Here is a 12,432-nt window from a genome sequence, read left to right as displayed (position 1 = left end):
TTTGTCTTCCTGGATCCCTCCAGGATAAATTCCAATTATTCCTCACTCCCCAAGCTGTGGGATCAAACCCCAAATCCCACTGAAATCCCAAATCCACCTCCCTCAGCCAGGCAGGAATTTTGGGGCTCAGCTCCAACTCCTCACCCTTCACCAGGCTTTGTTTGGAATGGGGAATATTCCCCCTTCTCCTGCTTTTTTTCCTGGCTTCTCCACTAGAGAACAGGATCAATCCCAAAAAATCCCATGGGACTCACAGGGAACCCAACCCCATCCTTCATCCCCTCAGTTCCAAGGAAATTCCAGTTAAAATTCCAAATTCATTGAGAGCCTCGAGTTTTCCCTTCTTTCCTCTCCATTTTCCCCAATTTTTTCCATCTCCTTGGATTTTTCCCGGTGGTTGAGCCGGTGACCGGCTCAGCTCCGGGACCGCCGGATATTCCCGGCTTTTCCTCATTCCCACTCTTGGAATTTCCAGGTGCCTTTCCCCGTTTTTGGTCACCAGGGAATTTTTCGTCCCAATCCTCCCATTTTTCATTTGCTCCTCCTTTCCAAACCCCATTCCAGGAGGGATTTCCTGCGCCAAAATTCCCAGAATTTGTCCAAGGCAAAGTTCCATCAAAACTTCCTCCCTGGGATTTGTTCCCCAGGATGATTCTCCGGAATAAATTCCTGATTATTCCGTTATTCCCCAATCTGGGGGGCTTTCTCCCCAAAATCGGAAACTTTCTCCCTAAATTTGGGCTTTTCTCTTCCAGTCTGGGATTTTCTCTCTAAATTTGGGGTTTTACCCCTGAATTCGGGGCTTTGTCTTCCAAACTGGGATTTTCTCCCTAAATTTGTGACTTTCTCCCTAAATTTGGGGTTTTCTCTTCCAGTTTGGGAGTTTCTCCCCAAAATGTGTGACTTTCTTGCTAAATTTGGGATTTTCTTCTCTAATTTGGGACTTAGCCCCGGGATTTGTTCTGGAAAGGTCAGGGGTAAAAAAGAGAAACTGGAAAATTTTCCCCTTGGGAATTTTTTTTGGCCCAAATTCCCACCTCCGAGGGCGGATGGAGGAGCCTCACCCGGAATGCGCTGCCCTGGATTCCGGCTGTTCCCAAGGGAGGCTCGGGCCTGGTTTGCCGGGCTGGATCCATCCTTGGGAATCTGGGAAGGATGGGAGGGCACCAGCTCCGTCCGAAAACAGGGATTGTTTTTTTTTAGGGAGTGACGGGATCCAGCTTTGGAAGGGAGCACGGGAAAATCCATATTTATGGAAAAAAACGGGAATAATCGCCCTGCTGGACGCGTTTGGATGAGGCAGGAGCAGCGTTCCCCACGCGTTCCCTCCCTTCCCGAGGCCGGGAATTCCCCGGGGCATTCCAAGGGAGCTCCCACCAGCCGATGGATTCGCGGGGAATTCAACGGGAGCGATGCGGGGTTGGTGTCCCGCCATTCCCAGGGCTCCCTGCCCGCTCCGATGTCCTGGGAGCCGCTCCCTGAATTCCCCGCGGAACCTGGAGGCTGCCGAGGAAGCTTTGCCTTCGGAAAACGAATCCCGCTCCCAACATTCCGGGTTATTCCCCTTTATCCTTCTCCCACCCGATCATGGGTTTTGCTCTGGGGCGAGGTTGTGCTGAAAGGGGCTGAAATTCCCATTGGGAAGCTGTGGAATTGTGGGGATTTTTAAAATCCCAGTTTATTTTTGTTTTCCAAGGAGCTGTTGAGTCTTTGGGAAGCAATTTTCCTGAAAATCTCCACCCGCCTCATCCAGGGGTGACTCCCGTCCAAAGGAATGTTCCAGCCATGGAAACAGCCCTGGCTGAGGAAAGTGGGAATGCTGGGAGAGCAGAATGTTGGGAATGCTGTGTTTTCCATGGAAAAACAGATGGGAAGAGCCTGACTTTGGGCTCCGGCAGCCGAGGGAAAAAGTCCTGGATTGGGACATCCTGTGGCGATGGATTTGGGAATTTTCGACTCCTGGTGGTTCTGCTTTTCATGGAAAATTCCTTGTGAGGGGGAAAATGAAGGATCTGAACTTGGGAATCTGGGATTGGATTTGGTTTTATCCCAGATTTCCAGGCATTGAGGGATGGGTGACTCCAAAATTTTGTCCCAGTGTTTTTTCCCAAGCAGAGCCCCAAAAGAGGATCCCGGGAGGGAAAACTGAGGGATTTTCCATGGAATTGGCTTTCAGGGGGATTGGGAACAGCTGGAATTCCAGCCCAACCAGTAACACCAGTCTGATCCAAACTGGTGGGACTTGATTCCCAAAAAACCTCCCTGACAGGAACCACCAGGAGTCAAAGATGCCCAAATCCATCACCATGGGCTGACCCAATCCAGGACTTTTCCCCTCAGTGTTACTGGGCTGGAATTCCGGCTGTTTCCCATCCCCACCCCAGGGAAAACTTCTGTCCCAGTGTTTTTTCCCCAAATTTGAGCCCCAAAAGAGGATTCTGAGTGGGTTTGGGGGGTTTTTCCATGGAATTGGCTTTGTCCAGCTGGAAATCAGGGAGTGTTCGTTCCCCTGGGATTTTGGGAATGGGTGGGGGTGGAGGGCTGGAAGGAAAGGATTTGGGAGACCACCTGGGAGTGGGAATAAGGGATAGAAATGTGGGGTTCTGTAAGAAAAGGGGTGTGGATCTCCAGCTCTTCTGCCCTCAGGAAGCCCCAGGCATCCCAATCCCTCTTCCCAAGGAATCTTGGCATCTTCCCGAAGTCTGAGAGCTGCAGGAAAACCAGGAAAAGCTGTGGGGCGGGGTCCTGGAGGGGTTGGGATCCCAGCCAGGGTGGGATTTTGGGGAGTCTGGGATCACTCCAGGCTGGATCCGGGGGTTCAGGGCGATGGGAATTGCTGAGGGAAGAGGGGGTGGGGGAAAGCGCAGGTTCCTGTGGATCCCTGTGGATCCCTGTGGATCCCTGTGGATTCCTGCTCCTGGATCCTGCATCCCACATCCCTGCCTGCATCCCAACCCCATCCTGGACTCCACATCCCTGCCTGCATCCTGCTCCCTATCCTGGATCCCAACCCCCTCCTGCATCCCAACCTATCGTGTATCCCACAGCCCTGTCTGGATCCTGCTCCCTATTCCATATCCCACATCCCTGATCATATCCCAACCCTGCATCCTACATCCTTGCATCCCAAACCTGTATCCCAACCCTGCATCCCAAACCTGCATCCCAACCCTGCATCCCAAACCTGCATCCCAAACCTGTATCCCAACCCCGCATCCCAACCCTACATCCCAACCCTGCATCCCAAACCTGCATCCCAAACCTGTATCCCAACCCTGTATCCCAACCCTGCATCCCAAACCTGCATCCCAAACCTGCATCCCAACCCTGCATCCCAAACCTGCATCCCAAACCTGTATCCCAACCCTGTATCCCAACCCCGCATCCCAACCCTGCATCCCAAACCTGCATCCCAAACCTGCATCCCAACCCCGCATCCCAACCCTGCTTCCCAAATCCCAACCCCCCATCCCAACCCCATCCTGCATCCCACGTCCCTGCCTGCATCCCAACCCCTCCTGCATCCGTGTCCCCCCTCCTGTCACCGCCCCTCCCCCAGCCCGTCCTGTGCCCCTCCCGCCCGCCCCGGCACCCCCGTGACCCCTCCCCCCCTGCATCCCCCACAGCCCCCAGCGTCCCCCGGCCCCCAAATCCATCCCTGCATCCCCCCACTCCCCCAATCCATCCCCGCCATCCCTCCGTGAATCCCCCCTCAATCCATCCCCCCTCAATCCATCCCCCCTGGATCCATCCCCCCTGGATCCATCCCCCCTGGATCCATCCCCCACCCCTGCACCCCCCTCAATCCATCCCCCCTCAGTCCATCCCCCCCTGAATTCCCCCCTGGATCCATCCCCTGATCCCTCCGTGAATCCCCCCTCAATCCATCCCCCCTCAATCCATCCCCCCCTGAATTCCCCTCTGAATCCCTCCCCCCCTGCACCCCCCCGGATCCACCCCCCCAATCGCTCCGTGAATCCCCCCCAGTATCCCTCCTCAATCCATCCCCCCCCTGCACCCCCCCTCAATCCATCCCCCCCGTGAATCCCCCCCCGCATCCCGGCACGACCCCCCCGATCCCTCCCCCATCCATCCCTCGTATCCCCCCCCGCATTCCCTCCTGGATCCATCCCCCCGCATCCCTCCGTGAGTCCCCCCCCGCTCCATCCCCCCGGTCCCCCCCCGCCCCCCGCCCCGCTCAGCCCCTCCCGGGGGCCGGGCCGGGGGCGGGCTCAGCCCGGGGGGAGCCGGGGGCGGCCGCTCCAGCCCCGCTCGGCTCCGGCTGCTCCAAATCGGCTTAAGGGCGGCAGCGGCGGCGGCGGAGGAGCTGCTGCACCGGGGGGGCAGCGCCGAGCCGGGCCGAGCCCCCTCCCGGACCCCCCGAACCGGGCCGAGCCCCTCCCGGTGCCCGGCGCGATGCCCGCCCGCCGCCCGGCGCGGGGGCCCCGCTGAGCCGCCCCCGCGGGCACCATGCGCGCCATGAGCCCCCTGCCCCTGTGGCTCCTGCTCTGGCACCTGCGGCACCCGGCGCTGGGTGAGTGCCACCCCCGAGGGGCAGGGACCCCCCGGGGCCGCGGGAGGGATGGGGTGACCCCCGCACCCCTCCGGTCACGGGGCGGGCTCGGGGCTCGGCGCCCCCGCCCTGGGGTTTGGGGTGCTGGGGTGGGGGGGGGGACACCCATGGAGAGGAGAACGGGTTTGGAGTGGGGCACTGGGGTTTGGTAATGGGGGACGAGGTCTGGAGGTGTTACTGGGGCACCCCATAACCGGGAACTGGTGTGGGAGCCGTTAATGGGGCACCCCATAACCGGGAATTGGTTTGGGAGCCGTTAATGGGGCACCCCATAACCGGGAATTGGTTTGGGAGCCGTTAATGGGGCACCCCATAACCGGGAATTGGTTTGGGAGCCGTTAATGGGGCACCCCATAACCGGGAACTGGTGTGGGAGCCGTTAATGGGGCACCCCATAACCGGGAATTGGTGTGGGATCTGTTAATGGGGCACCCCATAACCGGGAACTGGTGTGGGAGCCGTTAATGGGGCACCCCATAACCGGGAACTGGTGTGGGATCTCTTAATAGGGCACCCCATAACCGGGAATTGGTGTGAGAGCCGTTAATGGGGCACCCCATAACCCGGTGCTGGTTTGGGATCTGTTATTGGGGCACCCCATAACCCAGTACTGGTGTGGGAGCCGTTAATGGGGCACCCCCTAAAGAGGGGGATTTTAATGGGGCACCCCCTAACTGGGCACTGCTGTTAAGCCCTGAGCAGGGCGCTGGGGTGGGGCCGTTTATGGGGTGCGGGGGCCGGGGGTCTCCTCCATGGGGCCACCCCCGTGTCCCCTTTCCCCGCCGCTCCCGAGCTCTGGCTGCGCATCCCAGCCCTGCTCCAGCCACGGAGGGGGGGCTGTGCTTTGGGGACCCCCACGAGCTCAATTTTTGGGGGCTCGCAGCCCCTCCTGCCCCTTTTGGATGCCCAAATCCCAAGTAAGGAGCAGCATCCCCCAAATTCCCGCTGTCCTGGGGGATTGCAGCTCCCGAGCTCCCAAAAACCCCGGGACTTCCCCACGCCAGCCCCAAACCCGGGGCTCCGGGCAGGGAAAACCGCCCGGGCAGGGAAACTTTCCCCTCCTCGCACCCCACAGAGCCACCCGTGGGATTTCATTCCGTGTCCACTTGAGGCCAATTCCCTCCTTTTCCCCCCCAGTTCCCGCTCGGGGGGTCTCAGGTGGCCGCTCCTTGCCGAGCCCCCGGGAACGTGAGCTTTTCCAGGCGCCGGGAGATGGAGGCGCGAGCGCAGCCTGCTCCGCATCTCCCCGTTTTTTGGGTTATTTTTTGATTTTTAATGGACTTTCTGCTCTCCGGGAAGCGCCGGCGGGCGCTGCAGGGCGCGGGGCGGGGGAGCCGCGGCTCTGCGGGGCTGCGCGGGGCCAGCTCCACACAAAGGAGCCGATTCTTCCCCGCCTGCTCCCGATCCATCCCTCGGGCACGGCGCAGCCCGAGCCCAGCCGGGCTTTGGGCTCGGGAAAAGAATTCCCCGGCCCCTCTTTTCCCTTCGCGGCGGGGTTCGGGTCCTGCCGGGCTGCGGCTGCTGCTGCGAGCCCCCTTCCCGAGCATCCCGAGCATCCCGCCATCCCAGCATCGGGAATAAAACCCGCTCGGGAAAAAGGGGGGAACTTGTGCCAAAGCCAGCCCCGGCTGCCTCCCCTCCCCTCCCCGCTCTCCTCCGCCGTCGTTTTAAGGTCATGGATAGACAATTTCCAAGGAACAACGCATCCCCCCGGCTTTCCCGGAGCTCCAGCTGTCTGTCACTGGCGCAGGGATCATTTTTCCTGCCTCCCTCCTGCTTTTTCTCGCCGCAGATCGGGCGGTTGCTCTCGTGCTGTTGATTTCCCGAGAGCGGCTGCGGGGGAATCTCTGTTCGTGAGGGTTTTTTTTTTGAGGGGGGGAAAAATGGGATCAAAGTTGGTTTGTGAGGGGGTTGGGGGAGCTCGAGGAGCCCGGAGGGGTTGGGGGTTAGGAAGTGACGGATCCGGCGTGGGGAATTGTTTGGGTTTGGGCATCCACGAGCTGGATTTGGGCTCCTACACCCCACTGGAACTTGGCTGCATCCCGAGGATCCGCCGTGTTTGGCATCTCCTTCCCTATGGAAGCTGTCCCTGTGGTCATTTTGGGGTTCCCAACCCAAACCACCCCGGAATTCTGTGTCCTCCCCCCCCCCCCCCCCCCCCCCCACCTCGGCTGTCCCAAAAATCCCAGCCCGAGCTCCGTTTTTCCATCAGCCAGCCACAAATCCCGGCCAAATCCCGGTTTTGGGGCGCCTCCCTTTGCTCGGGGCAGCGGGGGCTGAGCTCCTCCCGAATTTCGGGGGCGAGGGGGGGAGGGGAGCAGAGCGTTGTTCCCGAATTTCGGGGGCAGAGCGCTCGCCATTCCCGAATTTCCGAGGGCAGATGGCTTTTTCCTGGCTGACGGCATCCTTGGCTGGAGCCGCCGCCGTGCCCTCCCCTCCGTGCCCTCCCCATCCCGGCTGGAGAGGAATCCAGGGGATCCAGACCCCGGGAAGATCCAGGTGGGCACATCCCCGCTTCCCGCTGTTCATCCCTACACCTGCCTTGTGTCCCCAAAACCCTTTTTTGGGGGGAATTTTGCCTGCTTTTATTGTCCCCTCATCCCGGCGGATCCCTCAGGAATCCGCTGGAATCACTTCCCACCCCACAAATCATCCGTGGGAAGCTTTTTTTTGGGGGGGGGGGGGGGTCCAGCCCTGCTCTGCATCCCTCCCCCGCTCAGGAAAAGCCCTTTTGTGACCCCGAGCACAGCCGGGATCATTCCCGAGGTGTTTTCCAGCCCTCCGGGAGCACCACCCCTGGCATTCCAGCCTTTTTCCCCCTTTGTCCCCGGCTCAACCTCTGCCTTTTGCCAAAAAAAGCCGCCGGGGCCGGGGCTAAGTGGGTTAAGGAGCCGTCAGGAGGGAAAAACGAGGCCACGCGGAGGAGGCAGCGCTGGACCATGGAAAAGGAGCGGAGCGCCTGGAAAAGGGACTGGAAAAGCTGGAAAAGCCCCTCTTTTTCCCTGATCCGTGGATTCTGGGGTCAGGGCTGGCTCGTTGAGCCCCCGCCTGAAATACGGCCCCATAAAGGGCTCGTCCAGGGCTGTTTGAGCGCCGTGGGAGGGATGAAAGTGTCGCGTTCCTGGAGATTTCCAGCGGCTTTATCCCGCTGGGATTCGCTTCGGCTTCTGCTTCCCAACCCCAGCCGGGGAAAAAAAAAAAAAAAAAAAGAAAATTTGAGTGTTTGAAGCTCCTGGGCTTTGCAGGGAGCTGTCCCTAGGGATATTCCTGAAAAACCCAGCTTGGGAAAAGCCCTTTGCAGCTGGGATTTTCCCAGGGTGGTGGGAGACACCTGCTCGTGTTTCTTTTTAATGGAAGGAGGAATTTGGTGGGAATTGTGTCCTGGGGGAATGAGGGAGCAGCAGGGATGAGATCCTGCTGTAATTCACCTGCAGGTGCCAAAAATCCACCCCACATTCCCGCCGTCCTTTCCTGTTCATGCTTTTCCCATCAAATCCCGTGCTCAGCTCTTTTCTGGAAGTTTTCCCTCCCGTTTCCACGAATCCCGCGTTCCCACGGAGCCTCTCCAGGTAAATCCAGGCCGCACAGCCCCTTCGGAAAATCCCCCTCGCTGTGCTAATTGCCCTTTCCCAATTAGCCCAATTTCCCTCCTCCCACCAGCTGCGTTTTGGAGCCGCCACTTCCAACCAAGAGCTCTGGAAAAAGCCGCGGCTCCGGCGAGGATCTTCCCTCTCCTTGTGCCTCTCCAGGATAATCAGGATAATCTTCAGGACAGGGAGATATTCCCAGCTTTATTTCTGCCTGGAAAAGCTCCTGTGGCTGCTCCCAGAGCATTTCCAAAGTCCCCCAAGCTCAGTTTGGGGGACCCCAAAATTCCCTTGAGATTATTGGCATCCCCCAAAACCGAATCCCGGGAATGTTGTAGGGTTTGGCTTGGGAATGTCGGTGCTCTTTGGTCTGGGATAAGGAATTCTGATCCAGGTGCTGGGAGCCTGGAGCTGAGCGGCCCCTGCCCTGTGCAGGCTGTCAGATATTCCCAGCTCCATCCATGGGTTCAGCCTTGGAATCCTGGGATGCTTTGGGAGAGAATTCCATGGGCAGGGACAGATCCCTCTATCCCAGGTGGCTCCAAGCCCCCTCCAGCCTGGCCTTGGACATTCCCAGCTTCTCTGGGAAAGCTGTGCCAGGGCCTCACCTCCCTCACAGCCAGGAATTCCTTCCCAATAGCTCACTTCAATTTCCCCTCTGGAATTGCAGAGCCATTCCATGTCCTGTCACTCCAGGCCCTTCTGAAGAGATTTTTTCCATCTTTTCTGTCGGCTCCTTCAGGTCCTGGAAGGCCAAAATTGGGTCAACCCAAAGCTTCTCTTTTCTCCAGGCTGGACATTCCCAACTCTCCCAGCCTTTCCTTGGATCATCCTGGAGCTTTCTCTGGACTCGCTCCAGCATCTCCAGAGGGCAGAATTCCCCATTTTCCTGCTCTGGGATCAGCCCAAGACTCGGGAGGTTTCCATGTCCAGCTCTCCCCCACCAGCACCCCCAGGTCCTTCTCCAAGGGCTGCTCCATGTGCTCATCCCAGCCTGGATCCATCCTGGGGATTGTCCTGCTCCAGTTCCTTCTCCCAGCCTGGATCCATCCTGGGATCCATCCTCGCTCCTGCTCTTGTTAAACTTCAGGAGATTCCCATGGGCGACACTGGGACTTTTCCAGGTCTGGAAGCCTGGATGCTCCTCAGGTGTCTCCAAACACTTCCAGGCCTTGCCTGGACCTTGCATCCCAAATCCATGGATGCTCCAGATGATCCCGCCAGTTGCCCCTTCCCAGGGAGATGTTTCCTGGGATAGTTTTTTCCCACAGAAATGCTCTTTCCTGCTGGGAATTCCTTGGCTTGGGAATGCTTGACCAGCCCTCACCTTGTGCTCCGGGATCTGCCGAGGAAAAGCTCTTGGGATAAGAGTGGGGTTTTAGTGGGAATCCAGCTGAGGCAGAGCCCAGGGTCTTCCCGAGTCTCCAGCAGCGCTTGCTGACGGAAAAGCTCTGCAGGGAGCTGGGAATGGAGCTGGGAGCTCACCCTGGAGGGGTGGGAATGGGCACAAATTCCTACCTGGAGCAGGTGTGGGGCAGATGAAGCAGCATCACCCCCTCACAACTCCCAGTGATGGGATTTTTTGGGGATTTTTTTTGATTTTTCCCAATTTTCCAAGACAAATCCTTGACTTCAGCCACACCATGTCCAGCTCTGCGCTCAGACCCCACAGAGAGGTAAAACGAGGGAAGGGGCTCCAAATCCTTAATTTTGGGAGGCAGCCCCAGCTGTGCTGAATTCCCGGCTGGCGAATCCCGGCGGGAGGGATGCAGCTGACGGATGGGGCTGGAATCCTTCCCGATCCAGCTGCTCTCTGTGCCCTTTTGTTTGCTTGCGCGGCGCTGCCGGGCTCGTTCCGAGCTCGTGGCTGGCGCTCCCCGTTCCATTCTCTGCTTCCCACTTTTCCCCCTTTTTTTTTTCCCAAAATAACCTGTCAATCACGGGCTTGTTTTCAGTGTGCTGGGGCCCGGATCCGGCGGGAGCGCCAAGGGCAGGCGGATTCCAAAGGCAGGGATAACAACCCGTGGCTGTTGCTCCCTCTTTGGAATTGTTGGTCTTATCAAATTAGGGACTGGGGGCTCTCCAAAGCCTTTGGATCAGGGAAAGTGTCTCGTTCCCACTCCCAGCTGGGATTCAGCTCCGAGGAGGTTGGGGAAACGCCAGGAAGCCCCACAATTCCCGGTGGAGGGGATGGAGGTGGGAATGTGGCTCTGCCGGGCCCTTCCCGGCCTCCAGGCCTCGCATTTTGGCTCCTCCGGTGCCGGGAGTACTTCTCCATCTGGAAAATCCTGCCTGGAACACGGAGGCAGGGAATTTTTTTGTCTCCTGCCCAAACTTCCAGAATAATTTTCCATTCCTATAATTCTTTGGTCAATATTCTCCAGGCAGAGGGGATTAAGAGCCTCTCTCCACCTCCCTGTGCTCAAGGATAAATCCTGGAGCCACTTCCCATCCAGCCAGGACAGGGAAGGCAGGAGCTGGAAATCTTCCTTTGGGATGCACCTCCTGCTTTTCCACCTCTTTGTTCCTTTTCCAAGGATCTGCAGCCCCCGGGAAGGGCTGGATCCAGGGAGAGGGTTCATGAGAGGAGTTTGGGATTGGAGGGATGGGTGGGATGAAGGGTGATGAGGGATCTGCTTCCTTGTGGTCTCCTGTCCATGGAAATGCTTTTTTTGGGGGATTAATTCCATGGATAAGCCTGGATTTATGGGTAGAACGTTGCCTTGGAGGCCGCTCGTGCCAGGCTGGTCCCAAGGTGGGAATTGCTCCTGGAGCTGGGACCTGGAAAAGAGGGAAGTGACAGAAGGGACATTTTTGGCCAGTGATTGTCACCATGGGATGTCCTGGCATGGATTTGGGAATCTCTGGCTCTTCCCAGCAGGACTGGGACAGCAGGAGAGGGGCACAAAGAATCCAGCTCAGCAAATTCCAGCAAAATCCTTGGGACCATCCCAATTTTGGGATAAGGGGGATGCGGATGAGCTCCCTGTGAGCCTCTTGTGGAGATGTTCCCCTTCCTCATCCCGAGTTCTCTGTGGCTGCGTCTTTCCTATGGAAAAAACCCATGGACTGGATGGGAATTGCCTGGGAAGGGATTTTGATGGGATGGAAATTCCCAGCCCAGCTTTGCCCCTCTGGAGAGAGCATTCCAAAGCTCTGGCTCCAAGGCTTTGGAAGATTCCAAGCGTGGATTCCTGGACCAGGATTTGGGATCCTCCCGCTGCTCCATGGAAAATCTTCCTCCTTTTTTTAGACCCAGCTGCCCCCATTCCCTGCGGATGGAGCTGCACAAAGTGTGGGAACACGGGATCCACGTGGGAACACGGGATCCGCGTGCCCGGGCTCTGCCATTCTACCCTCCGCGGCTCCGGGAGCATCCCAAGAACCGGGGGTGGAATTTGGCTGCTTTCCTGGCTTTCCTCCTAAAAATAAACCAGGGAATGTTGGATTGCGGGAGAACCCCGTGACTCGGAGAGGGGTGGGAGGGTTTGGGGGGCTGGGAAAGGCCAACGAGCCCAAAATATTCCCAGCGAGCTGCTGGGGAATGGGATTTTCCATGGGGGATGGATGGATGGATGATGGATGGATGGATGGATGGATGGATGGATGGATGGATGGATGGATGGATGGATGGATGATGGATGGATGGATGATGGATGGATGGATGATGGATGGATGGATGGATGGATGGATGGATGGATGGATGGATGGATGGATGGATGGATGGATGGATGATGGATGATGGATGGATGGATGGATGGATGGATGGATGGATGGATGGATGGATGGATAAAAATAGATCCACTGTGTGGGATTTTCCATGTGGGACAACAGGTTGGATCCATTGGGGAATGTGATTTTCCATGGGGGACAGAAATGCTGGATCTGCTGGGGAACAGGATTTTCCATGCAGGACACAAGGCTGGATCTGCTGCTGGAAAAGCACCTGGCAATTGGGCAGATCCCGTTGCAGAAAAGATCCAAAGGATGCAATTCCCAGGAACAAGGGTCCCAGAGAACCCATCCTGCATGGAAACTCCTCCAGTGCTCGGGCTCCGCTCGAGTCCTTCCCTTTGGAATTGGATAATCAGATGTTTTCCATGAACGCCAGCTCCTGGTGACTCTTTTGAAGTTCTGTTTGCATCTCCCTGCGTTATTCCAGCTTTTTTTCCGTAGGGAAGCACTTTGTGAGGAGTGGAGATTGTTGGGATTCCTCCCGAATTTCTGCCGTAGCCTGGGGAGTGGGAGGCGGTAGGAGCTCCGGGAAGCGTT

The 12,432-nt window shown here is 57.8% G+C and overlaps 1 protein-coding gene across 1 annotated transcript in view; it reads left to right on the top strand.

The window, feature by feature from the left end:
• The first annotated feature begins 4,232 nt into the window (after nt 1-4,232).
• Nucleotides 4,233-12,432, top strand: part of IGSF21 (immunoglobin superfamily member 21) — a 36,848-nt gene continuing 28,648 nt past the window's right edge. The window contains exon 1 of the mRNA XM_053997399.1: nt 4,233-4,534. Coding sequence (XP_053853374.1) covers nt 4,471-4,534 — 64 coding nt within the window. The 5' untranslated portion in view covers nt 4,233-4,470. The remainder of the gene's footprint in view (nt 4,535-12,432) is intronic.

Source organism: Vidua macroura, chromosome 23 (genome assembly GCF_024509145.1).
Source record: "Vidua macroura isolate BioBank_ID:100142 chromosome 23, ASM2450914v1, whole genome shotgun sequence".
NCBI lineage: Eukaryota > Metazoa > Chordata > Aves > Passeriformes > Viduidae > Vidua > Vidua macroura.
Note: the sequence above shows the minus strand (reverse complement) of the source record. Positions and strands in the feature narration are given on the sequence as shown.